The following is an 11,519-nucleotide window of genomic DNA, read 5'->3' on the forward strand; positions in this document are numbered from 1 at the left end:
GGTTTTTTTTTTTTTTGGAATTTTTTCTTTTTTTGTTAATTCTTTTTAAAAAATTTTTCCCCCCCCGCGGGGTTTTTTTTTCCCCCCACCCCCCCCCCCCCCCCCCCCCGCAACACACTCAAAATAGGGTTTCCTTCTGGACTCTGTTTTATTCCATTGGTCTGTATGTCTCTCCTTGTGCCCAGTATCACACTGTTTTGATCATTGTGCATTGTAGTACTGAAACAAGCGTGAGTCTTCCAACTTTGTTCTTCTTTTTCAGGATGGTTTTGGCTATAAAGGCCCCTTTTAGGATGAAAAACAAGAAACATCATTGGAATTTGGATAGGAATTGCATTGACTCAGTAGATTACTTTGGGAGTATTGTCATTTTCACAACATTAACTTCCAGTCCATGAACAGAGGGTATATTTCCATTTATTTGTATCTTTTTAAATTTCTTTCAGCGATGTTTTGAGTTTTCGGTGTACTGGTCTTTCTTTCACCTCCTTAGTTAAATTTATCCCTAAGTATTTTATTCTTTTTGATGCTGTTGTAAATAGAATTGTTTTTCTCATTTTCCTTTTTGGGTTGTTCGTTGTCGGTGTATAGAGATGCAACTGATTTTTATGTATTGATTTTGTATCTTGCAGCTTTGCTGAATTTATTGATTAATTTTGACCTTTAGGGTTTTCTATATATAAAATCATGTCATCTGCAAAACAGAGATAATATTACTTCCTCCTTTTCATTTGAATACCCTTTATTTCCTTTTTTTGTCTGATCGTTTTGGCTAGAACTCCCAGTGCTACATTGAATAGGAGTGGTGAGGGTGGGCATCTGCTTGGTTTCTGGTCGTAGGGGAAAAGCTTTCAGTCTGCCACCACTGAGTATGATGTTCATTGTGGGCTTGTCATATACGACCTTCATTATGGTGAGGAAATTTTCTTCTATTCTTAATTTATTGCAGGTTTTTTTCCTTTAATCAAGAAAGAGTATTGAATCTTGTCAAATGCCTTTTCTGCACCATTGGAGATGATTGTGATGTGTGTCTGTGTTTTACTTCATTCTATTAATGTAATGTATTACATTGATGGATGATCATATGTTGAGCCATCCTGCTCTTCTGGTGTATAATCCTTTTAATGTGCTGTTGAATTCAGTTTACTAGTATTTTGTTGAGGATTTTGGCATCAGTATTTGTAAGAGATATTGGTCTGTAGTTGTACCCTTGTCTTGTTCTGGTATCAGGGTAATGCTGGCCTCATGGAATGCGATAGGAAGTATTCCCTCCTCTCTGTTTTTGGAAGAATTGTAGAAGTATTGCCACTTAAATGTTTGGTTGAATTCGCCAGTGGATCCATCTGCTCCTGGGCTTCTGTTCGTTAGGACAGTTTTGATTTCTAATTTAATCTCCTTGCTGGTTAGAGGTCCATTCAGATTTTCTCTGTATTTGTGTTTTGGTTTGTGTGTTTTTAGGAATTTGTCCGTTTCATCTCATTTGTCCAATTTGTTGGCTTACAAATTTTCATAGTATTCTTTTGTAATCCGTTTTATTTCTGTGTAATTGGTAGTCTTGTCCCTACTCTTATTTCTGACGTTAGTAACTTGAGTCTTTTTTCTTTGTGGTCTAGCTAATAGTTTGTCAATTTCTTGATCTTTCCAAAGAACCAAGTTTTGCTTTTTTTTTCTATTTTTTATTGCATTTATCTTTGCTCTAATCTTTATTATTTCCTCCTTTCTGCTATTTTCTGTCTAGTTTGCTCTTCCCTTCCTGCTGCCTTAAGGTGTAACATTAGGTTGTTGACTGGAGATCTCTCTTCTATTGTAAAATTTGCATTTACAGCCTAAATGTCCTCCTCTGAACTGCTTTCCTGACACCCCTTAAGTTTTGGTGTGTTGTATTTTTCTTTTCAGTTGTCTCAAGATATTTTCTCATTTCATTTGTGATTTCTTCTTTTGATCCATTGTTTCACTTTCACATGCGGATTTTCCAGTTTTCCTTCCGTTACTGATTTCTGACTTTATTCCATGTGATCAGAAAAGACCCTTTGTATGATTTCAGTCTTTTAAAATATATTATGACTTGTTTTGTAGCCAGACTTGTTTTGCGGTCTGTCCTGGAGAATTTTCTGTGGGCACTTGAGAAGAATGTGTACAGGCCCACCTCAGAGCTATCGTGGGTTTGGTTCCAGACAATAAATAATTGTTCCAGCACAAAAACGAATATCGCAGTCAAGTGAGTCCAGTGAATTTCTTGGTTTCCCATTGCGTATAAAAGTTACGTTTACGCTATACTGTGGTCTATGAAGTGTGCAGTAGCGTATGTCCAACAGTGTACGTACCCTAATTAAAAATACTTTATTGCTGAAAAATCCTACCAATCATCTGAGTTTTCAGCAAGTCATAATCACTGATCACAGATCGCCATAACAATTAATAATGAAAAGGTTTGAAGAATGAAAAGTTTAAATTGTGAGAATTATCAAAACGTGGCACAGAGATATGAAGCAAACAGATGCTGTTGGAAAAGTGGCGCCAACAGACTCACTCTTGGCGCAGACCTTCAGTTTGTGGAAACATGGTGTCCGCGAAGCACAGTGACATGCGATGCGCCTGTTCCGTTGGGTGGACTCTGTGTGTGTGTGTGTGTGTCTGTGTGTGTCCGTGTGTCCGTGTGTGTGTGAGAGCTGTGGTTGGTTTATACTGCAGCTCACCCCTGCAGTTCCCTCTATGCTGGCTGTTATGAAAGTGGGGTCCTGACGTCTCTAACTATTCTTATTATTCATTATTACTAAATCTTTACTATTATTTGGGGGCTCTGATATTTGGCGCAGGTGTGTGTTTGATGTTCTTGGTGAATTGACCCTTTTATTAACATAGGATGTACTTCTGTGTCTCTTGTACCCGTCTGTGGTGCAAAGTCTCTTGTGTTCTGTTCGTGGAGCCCCTCGCTCTTTCAGCCGCTCCCCTGCTCTCACTCTCAGCCTGTTTGTGTCTTTGGATCGGAGTCTTTTGGAGACGGCATATGGTTGGATCATATTTTTTTTAATCCTGAGAGGGACGAGAGCTCTGCTTCCCCTCCATTCCTGCCCCAGCACTCATAGTCCTGAGGCCCCCTGACGCTGCTGGTCACCAGATGTGTGGTCTCACCTCCACCCAGCCACTCTCCGACACCAGCTGTGGGTCTCCGACACCATCTCCCTGGGGAAGGCCTCCAGCCCCACCTGGCAGGGGCTCAGTCCTGTACAGCGCCCCCACCGCAGATGCCAGTCGCCAGGCTAGCTGCCACTGTGCTGCTGATGGACTGGCTGTACCCCGAGGGCCCCAGGACCCCAGTTTTTGGTTCAGTCATTCACTGCAGCTCACAGAACCTGGGAAAACATTTTCGGTACTGTCGCCGATTGATTACAGAGGACATTTCAAAGGATACAAGTGACCCTCCACACAGAGGAGACAGGGCAAAGTATGTGGGAGGGGACACAGAGCTTCCATGTCCCTGCCGAGCGGACCACCTTCCCAGCTCCTCTGTGTGCTCAGCAACCTGGCAGCTCTTCAAACTCCATCCTTTTGGGTTTTTAGGCAGGTTTTTTTTGTTGTGTTTTGTTTTGTTTAATGTAGGCACGATTAATTAAATCACTGGCCCTTGGTGTTCTATTCAGCCTCCAGCCCTGCTCCCCTCCCTAGAGGTCAGCGTTGGGTGGGACTGAAAGCTCCAAGCCTCTAACCATGTGCTTGGCTTCACTGGCAACCGGCTCGCATCCTGTGGTTGTTTAGGGGCTTTCAGAAAATCACCCCATTCACACAAAGTCCGATGAGGCTGAAAGGGGCTTGTTATGAGCAACGAAAGGCACCCTTCCCCTTCATGGCTCATCACTTAGGAAATTCCAAGGGTTTTAGGAGCTCTGTGCCAGGAATTGGGATGAAGACCAAATCTATATTTCTGACATTAAATCACAATATCACAAATCCATTTTTTTTTTTAAAGATTTTATTCATTTGACAGAGACAGTGAGAGATAGTGAGAGCAGGAACACAGGGGGGAGTGGGAGAGGGAGAAGCAGGTTTCCTGCCGAGCAGGGAGCTCGATGCGGGGCTCGATCCCAGGACCCTGAGACCATGACCTGAGCCGAAGGCAGACGCTTAACGACTGAGCCACCCAGGTGCCCCTCACAAATCCATTTTGCCAATCTGTGTCTTTAATTACTGATAACGAATAACTCGTTTCTACCTTTCTGCTATTTGTTTTCTGATGTCTTACAGATTTTTGTCCTTCATCCACTACTGCCTTCTTTCATGTTTGTTTGACTTTCTTTAGTAACACATTTTGATTTCCTTTTGTCTATATTCCGTGGATATTTTCTTAGTGGTTACCGTAAGAATTACACATAACATCCTAAAGTCGTAACCATCTAATTGAACGGATAGCGAGTTAACTCCAATCACATACAAACAGTCTCCTCCTATGTAGCTGTGCCCAACCCCGTCCATCGGCCGCCACAGGTGGGGGGCAGCGCACCTGTTCAGGTAGTTGATGCTGTGGAATCAGGACTCTCCCTTGGGGATCCCGGGCCGCCCAACAACCACTAACCCCCCTGGTCTTTAGAGGCCTGTCATTCTAAAGAACATTCTTTTTTTTTTTTTTTTTAAAGATTTTATTTATTTATTTGAGAGAGAGAGCATGAGAGGGAGGAGGGTCAGAGGGAGAAGCAGACTCCCTGCCGAGCAGGGAGCCCGATGCGGGACTCGATCCCGGGACTCCAGGATCATGACCTGAGCCGAAGGCAGCCGCTCAACCAACTGAGCCACCCAGGCGCCCTCTAAAGAACATTCTTAATGGGAAAGCAGGTGCACAGTGAGGCTTTAATGATGGTCCTGAAAGAAGCAACGAAGGGAAGAGCATCCCGGCCCGTGGCGGTGGGGGCAGGGTGGGGGGGCACGGAGCTCTGCGGCAGTGGTGGCTTCTCGGGGCCTTGCAGGCACGGCGTGTCCGTGGCCACGCCAGCATGGCCCCCCTGAGCCCTGCCCTTCTGCCCCTGTGAGAACTCCTGTGGGAGCTGCAGGGTCAGGCCTTCTCCAGGCTGCCTGGGCCCTTCCCCGTGGACAGCGCACTCGACCTCTCTGTCCTCGGCAGCGAGCCTGCTGGGGGGTCCGGCTGTGCATAGCCCACACAGGTGGGGTGTCAGCAGTTGTCCGGGAGCTCACAGCCGATGTGCCTCCAGGGGCCTGGGGGCCACGCTGTGTGTGGTGTGGGGGACCTGCTGCCCCAGCCCCCACCCCAGCCGTGCCGGCTCATGCCCTCTGTGCTCCCTGCTGTTTCAGAGCAGACCTACTGTGACCGCCTGGTCCAGGACACACCTTTCCTAATGGGCCAGGGAAGCCTCAGTGAGCAGCAGGTGGACAGGATCGTCCTCCAGCTGAACCGTTACTACCCTCAGATCCTCAGCAACAAGGATGCAGAGAAGGTAATGGGGAGGGGGCTGGCATGTCTCCCGTGGATCCCTTCCCCCCGGGGCTGGGAGGAAGCAGGGTTGGGGGCAGGACAGGACAGCTCAGAGGTGAAAGCCCAGCTCCTCGCAGTGATGTTGGGCCCAGAACATTAGTTCTGCGAGCCTCAGTCTCTTCCTATGTCATCGGGGCCTGCTGGCAGCCCTCCAGAGATGCCAGGGGCACCCCAGGAGACAGGACAGTGTGCCCCCACGCATGACAGGCCTGGGGGTGGCGTGGGGAGTGGGGGAGGAGCGGGGCTGCTGGCCAGGCTCCACCCCAGTGCCACACGGCTTTGCTCCTGCCTCTTACAGAGGTTCAAAAATGAACAAACATTTGGGGAAACCAAGGGAGAGTGGATGCACCTTGCCTATGCTGCCCTTTCTCTGCTCCCCCCTCGGCAGCACCAGGGCTTCGGGGTGCGGGGCTCCCCTCCAGCTGGGTGACCGACTGAGCCCTGCTCTTGGAGCTGCAGCTCCCGCCGCTAGTGCAGGGCTGTCCACGGGGCTTGGGGCCTCTCCTGGGGACAGCCGAAATCCAGCTGGGCCCCGCTACTGGCTCAGAAGCTTAAGTTATAAACGTATGCAGTAAGTTAAAAAGCATGGGTAAAATTTATCCCTTATTATCGTAATTAAGTCTAATATATTGTGTACAGATTTGAATTTGAAAAGTTTCAGACATTTATACAAAAAAAAGGAGACTCCTGCATATACACACCCACAGTATTCCGTTCCTCGTAGTTTCCGTGGCTCCTGCCATATGCTTGTCTTTGCCTTTGCAGTTTCTGGTTCAATTCTGGTTCCAAGTGGAATGGTATGCTGCCACCAGGTGGCAGCACCAGGCCACCGCTTCTGGGTTCCAGGGATCCAAGCAAGAGCCCAGTTCACTGACCTTTAGAACCACACATTTCTCCATCAAACACATCAAAAGAGCCTGTTTTTATTTTTTATTTTTTTTAAAGATTTTATTTATTTGTCAGAGAGAGAGGGAGAGAGCACAAAGCAGGGGAAGCGGCAGGCAGAGGGAGCAGCAGACTCCCCAATGAGCAGGGAGCCCGATGTGGGGCTTGATCCCAGGACCCTGAGCCGGAGGCAGACGCTTAACCGACTGAGCCACCCAGGCGCCCCTTAACCCTTGGCTTTTAAAAACTTGAATCACATTCCTGTAGACTGTAAACTGCTGGAAGTTACCACTCACGCCATCACCTCATTGATTCCCTGTAGCGACCCTACCGTTTGTTTATTATATCCTTTTTACAACTGAGGAGACAGAGTCGTAGTGGGTGAAGTGACTCGCCAAAGTCACACAGCAAGCCACTGGCTTCTGACAGTTGGAATAGTGTCGCCACTCTCCTCCTTGATGCTGCCTGGCCTCCACAGCGGAGGGAGTGCGAGGACATGACTGTGCTGTGACCGCAGCGTGGGTGGGCTGTGGCCCTGGGGGGTCTGGGTGGTCAGTGGCTGCCTCCTTCGAGCGTCCTGCCCTCGAGCCTGACCTTCCCTTGCACCCTCCACCCCCAGTTCCGGAACCCCAAGGCGTCCCTGCGCGTGCGGCTCTCTGACCTCCTGGGCCATCTGCAGCGGAGCGGGGAGCGTGACTGCCGGGAGTTCTACCGGGCCCTGTACATCCACGCCCAGCTGCTGCACAGTCGCCTGCCCAGCCGGCTCGGCCCGCGTAAGTGTGCCCGGCCCCTCACCCAAGGCCATCTGCGCGGCGGCCCCCAGAGAGAGAGGGGAGTGTTTCAGATGCAGAGATCGTTGTCTCCGTCTGTCTTGGGCCCGTCTTTCCACAGAAGGTAGCATCTTGTGTGCGAGGCTCTGCCCTTCTCTCTAGCCTAGCGCACTGGGAATCCTTAGGCTTGTGTTGGAGGCGGCTCACGGCTGAACCAGGCTTGAGCCAACTGTACCCGCATGGAGAAGCCGAGGTCGCCCCCACCACCGAGGATGCCCGGGGGGGTCCCTGCAGTGTGGGTGTTTTTGTAGAACAGACTCGGGCACAGATGGCTGGTCCAAGGCACGTGCGTTTGGCTTAGAGGGTCTTGCTTGAGTGCTCAGGAGACGTGTGAGTCCCGAGGGACCCTCTGCTGCTGGGTTGGGGATGGGGGAGGCGTAGGCAGGGATAGCAGCTCATTTCTGAGGCCTCTGTGCCCTGGTCCGCTGGAGGAGGGGCTGCTGTCCCTCAATCCTCTGATCTGAAGCTGGAGGCCTGAGGGACAGGGTGGCTCACCCGCTCACCCCAGGATGCTCAGCTGGGACCCAGGGCTGGTGTCCCTGACCTGAGGGCGGGCGGCAGGACTGGGCCCTGAGCTCTGGCCCAGGACCAGCACATCATACCAGCCACTGGGGGGCCCCACAGCCTGACTGGGAGTCACGTACCTTCCAGGCTCTTGGGCCATCAGCAGGTGGCTGGTTGGGGAGTTCTGGGGAGAACACGCTCCCTGCCCTCATGTGGACATCAGACTTGGGACAGGCGGGTGTTCATGCTGCATTTGGTGTCTGCATCTGCAGGGAACGATGGCCCCCACCCCATGGCCCTCAGGGTCTCAGGAAGTGGACAGAAGGAAACCCAAAACTCAGGGTTCCATGAGGCTGGTCCCAGGGTCCCCTCTCTGGTGCTGACTCCCCCAAGCCCAGCCCAGAAGGCTGGGTGCCCATACAGCCTGGTTCCGCCCAGCCTGGGGGCCCCCAGGGTTGGGGAGAAGAAGCCTGAGCAGGCCCTTGGTTTCCTGCGGGCGGGGCAACCCCCTTCCTCTGGCCCGCTAACCACTAACCAAGCCCTGTGATTTTGTTTCCAGAGAACTCAGATTGCACAGAGCTAGACTCAGGCACCGTGGGCCGCGAGCTCAGTGACAGGGGTAACCGCCTCCGTGACCCCCACCCCATCCCCCCCAGGGTTCCGTCTCTGCCTCAGGGGCTGCTCCTTTCCAAGTCAGGCTTGGTCCTGGCTTCCCATTGCACGGGCCCCAGGGTGCTTGCTGGGGCGCCCCGTCCTCCAGGCTCAGCCAGCCACTTGCTCACGTACCCCCTTTCTCCCCAGGGCCCGTGGCCTTCCTGGCCTGCCTCGGCCTGGCCGCGGGGCTGGCGCTCCTCGTTTACTGCGGCCCTCCAGGTGGGTGCTGCCTGGCCAGGCCCGAGCACCAAGTCCCCTGGCCTCCCTGTGCCTCAGTTTCCTTGCATGTACAGTGGGACAGTGGCAGGGCCCACCTTGCAGGGCACAGGAAGAAGAGGGAATGTGGGGCCCCGGTTCTCAAGCCCTCCACCCCCGGGGGGGCAGGGAATGACAGCCCCTGATGGGAGGTGGGGCGCAGCTGGGCTCTGGGGTTAGAAAGCCCCGTCCCGTGTGTGGCCTGGAGCAGGACACCCACCTCTGGCCCCTCCAACAGCTCAGCCCTGACAAATGGACGGGAGGCCCGTGGCCCAGCGTGGCAGCTGCCGTCCCTTTCCTGCCACACTGGGCCTGTGGAAGCCGTGCGTGGGGAGGCAGCGCCGGGCAGGCCTGCTTGGCAGGGACGCCCCATGTCCCTCGGCTGTGGGGCTTGGTGATGCATGGGGCTGAGAACGGTGGTGGCGGTTTCTGAGACCACCTTGTCTTCCAGACCCCAAGGTGCTGCCGGGGGCCCGGCGTGTCCTGGGCTTCTCCCCCATCATTGTCGACAGGCACGTCAGCCGCTTCCTGCTGGCCTTCCTCACAGACGACCTGGGAAGGCTCTGACGCCCCTGCCCGCCCGCCCGGGGGCCTGCCACTTCTTTTCTAAATGCTTGTTTTTCACTATTTATACTTTTTTAAGAAAGTTACCTTCACCTGACAAAGGTACTCAACAATATTAAACGTTGGAGTCTTGTCCTTTTTCTCAGGAGTGTTTTCTAGATGATTCTGACCCTGAGGGCATCTGCTGTCCCACAGGCGGCCTGGGGCCCAGGTCCTACTCAGGCTGCCCTCCCAGCCCCTGCTGCCCTCAGCGCCCACCCCCACACGCCCCCGCCTCACCGTCTCCCCAACCTGTTCCCTGCTCTCCTTCCACTACCCCTTCCCACAGCTTCCCTCCAGGGCACGCCCCTCCCACATCGATCCCCTCTGCCGTCCCTGCTTGGTGTGTCGTGTGCCCCCACACCCGTCCCTGCCCACACCCTGGCCCTTCCCAGCCACCAGCCCCAGCCCAGGTAGGAAGGCTGGGTGGGGGCACTGCCCTGGGATGCCAGGGGCACCAGCCGCAAACCCCAAGAAGCCCCAGTGCCCACGTGTGTTCACTTCCTTCCACCCAGTGGTCCCAGCACGTGGGGGCTGCACCCCTCCTTTCCTGAAGAGGAAACAGAGGTTACTCGGCCAGGAGAAGGGGGACCCAGCATGTGAGGCGGTCCAAGCTTCACCACCGTCCTCATTCCCTTCCCATGATGTGTCCCCATCCAGTCACCAGAGCGGACCCCCAGGTCCTGGGCCCTGCCTGGCCTTGCTAGCCGCTGTCCTGAGAATGGAGCCCCTCCCCACTGGGAGGTGAGGACCTGGGCTTAGCGGGTCTGGGGTGGGTCTGATGGCTACAACTACAGTCAGGGCCTGGAAACGAGCACAAGATCTTGTCCCAGATTGCGGGCGGAGACTGGGAGTAAAACGGTCCACAGAACCTACTAGAACTTTTAGAGATGAAAAACGTCATTGTGCCATCTGAGGCCCTGGCCTCTGGCTCATCGTCTCACCTGCCAGCCTCAGGCTCAGGATCCCAATGTGGAAACTTCCCTCGTGGACACGGGAGGGTAAGTGTGCAGGTTCAAGAGGGCCTGGTGCCCCACCTGTGGCATCCAGCAGCACGGTCCTGAGGGCCCTGTAAGCCCACCAAGTCGCCGCCCGCCTGAAGCAGGAGCTCACGGCACCGCATCCCTCCGGGCACCGCCATTTTCATTACAGCCGCCAAGACGGGGCTTCCACCTGCCCTCCCCGCACACGCACACACTCACAGACACACGAGCAGGCTGGCCGCCCGCGGTCCCTCTCCCAGTTGCCTCCCCGCCAGCTCCTCCCCCGCCAGCCTCCTTTTGGGGAAACAGAAGCATATTTGTCCACCCAAGAATCACCATGAGTTTAGGTTTCCACGGGAGGTTTCCGGAGATGCCAGGGCTGGCCACCTCCAGGAATGACAGCGCTCCCAGCTCTCAGGGTGGCAGGGCACGGGCCCGAGGAAGCAGCTCCAGGGCTTGGTGTCCCACCCCCGCACGGCCGGCTCAGGGCCTAATTCACTCACTCCCGTGCCCAGGCGGACAAGTGAGGGCCAGGGCGCGGGAGAGCTGGGCAGCAGCCCCTGGCACGCCTGGATGCCGCGGGCCTGCGTGGCCTCCCGCTCGCCACCGCTGTGCTGCAGGCCCTGGTGCGGCTCCAGAGGCGGAGCTGCAGTTGCCCATGTGTATCATGGAAGCAGGCCTGGGACAGCACTGCTCAGTTAAGTGCTGTTCGCCAGAACTCTCTCCGTGAGTTTGCCAGGTTGTGGGAAGGTGCATCAGGTGCATGGTCCTCTCTGGGACACCCCGTCGGGTGGGGCAAGCACGGTTGCTTGTACTCGGCCGTGAGGACGCAAGGGCCACCCTGAGCCGCTGGGCTGAATGGAGCCCACAGCTTTGCCCCACACGGAGGTCCTCCTGACCTTGCTCAGGGCCCAGGTGAGGGACCTGCGAGCCTGCCCATTCCCCAGCAGTACCCCCCTTCTGGGGCCTGACCGGGGCTGGGAGAGACGTACTGCATTTCAGATCCCCGCAGCCAGGTCCCCATGCGAACGGCTCCCATCACTGCGGAGGCTGGACTGGAGGCCGCCTTCCCACTGGCCTGCCACACCAGCGGCCGGGTCCCTGCACCCGCTCTGGACTCTGACTCGGGGGTGGCAGAGGTTCTGGGGGCCAGCAGACCCCTGAGGCTCAGCCAGGCACGTCTTGCCTGGTCTGCAGCCACTCCACCTATCATGAGGGGCCGAGATACCAATTCCCAGGGTAAATTTCTTCCCGGGCAGGAGCCCTGGGGTGTTCTCCATGTTTGTCCCACTCTCTGAGAGACACAGCTAGGAAAAGGTGACA

The 11,519-nt window shown here is 54.1% G+C and overlaps 1 protein-coding gene across 4 annotated transcripts in view; it reads left to right on the forward strand.

The window, feature by feature from the left end:
• CARD19 (caspase recruitment domain family member 19) overlaps window positions 1-9,303 on the forward strand; it is a 14,069-nt gene extending 4,766 nt beyond the window's left edge. The window contains exons 2-6 of one of the 4 annotated variants that reach the window (XM_021694394.2): window positions 5,302-5,444; window positions 6,987-7,140; window positions 8,261-8,320; window positions 8,503-8,574; window positions 9,062-9,303. In XM_021694394.2, the coding sequence (XP_021550069.1) occupies window positions 5,302-5,444; window positions 6,987-7,140; window positions 8,261-8,320; window positions 8,503-8,574; window positions 9,062-9,177 (545 nt within the window). In that variant the 3' untranslated portion in view covers window positions 9,178-9,303. Of the gene's footprint in view, window positions 1-5,301; window positions 5,445-6,986; window positions 7,141-8,260; window positions 8,942-9,061 lie in introns of those variants that run through there. The other 3 variants (XM_021694395.2, XM_021694393.1, XM_021694391.1) reach the window with 3 other exon arrangements.
• The last annotated feature ends 2,216 nt before the right edge of the window (window positions 9,304-11,519 follow it).

This window comes from Neomonachus schauinslandi, chromosome 13 (assembly GCF_002201575.2).
Source record: "Neomonachus schauinslandi chromosome 13, ASM220157v2, whole genome shotgun sequence".
Taxonomy (NCBI): domain Eukaryota; kingdom Metazoa; phylum Chordata; class Mammalia; order Carnivora; family Phocidae; genus Neomonachus; species Neomonachus schauinslandi.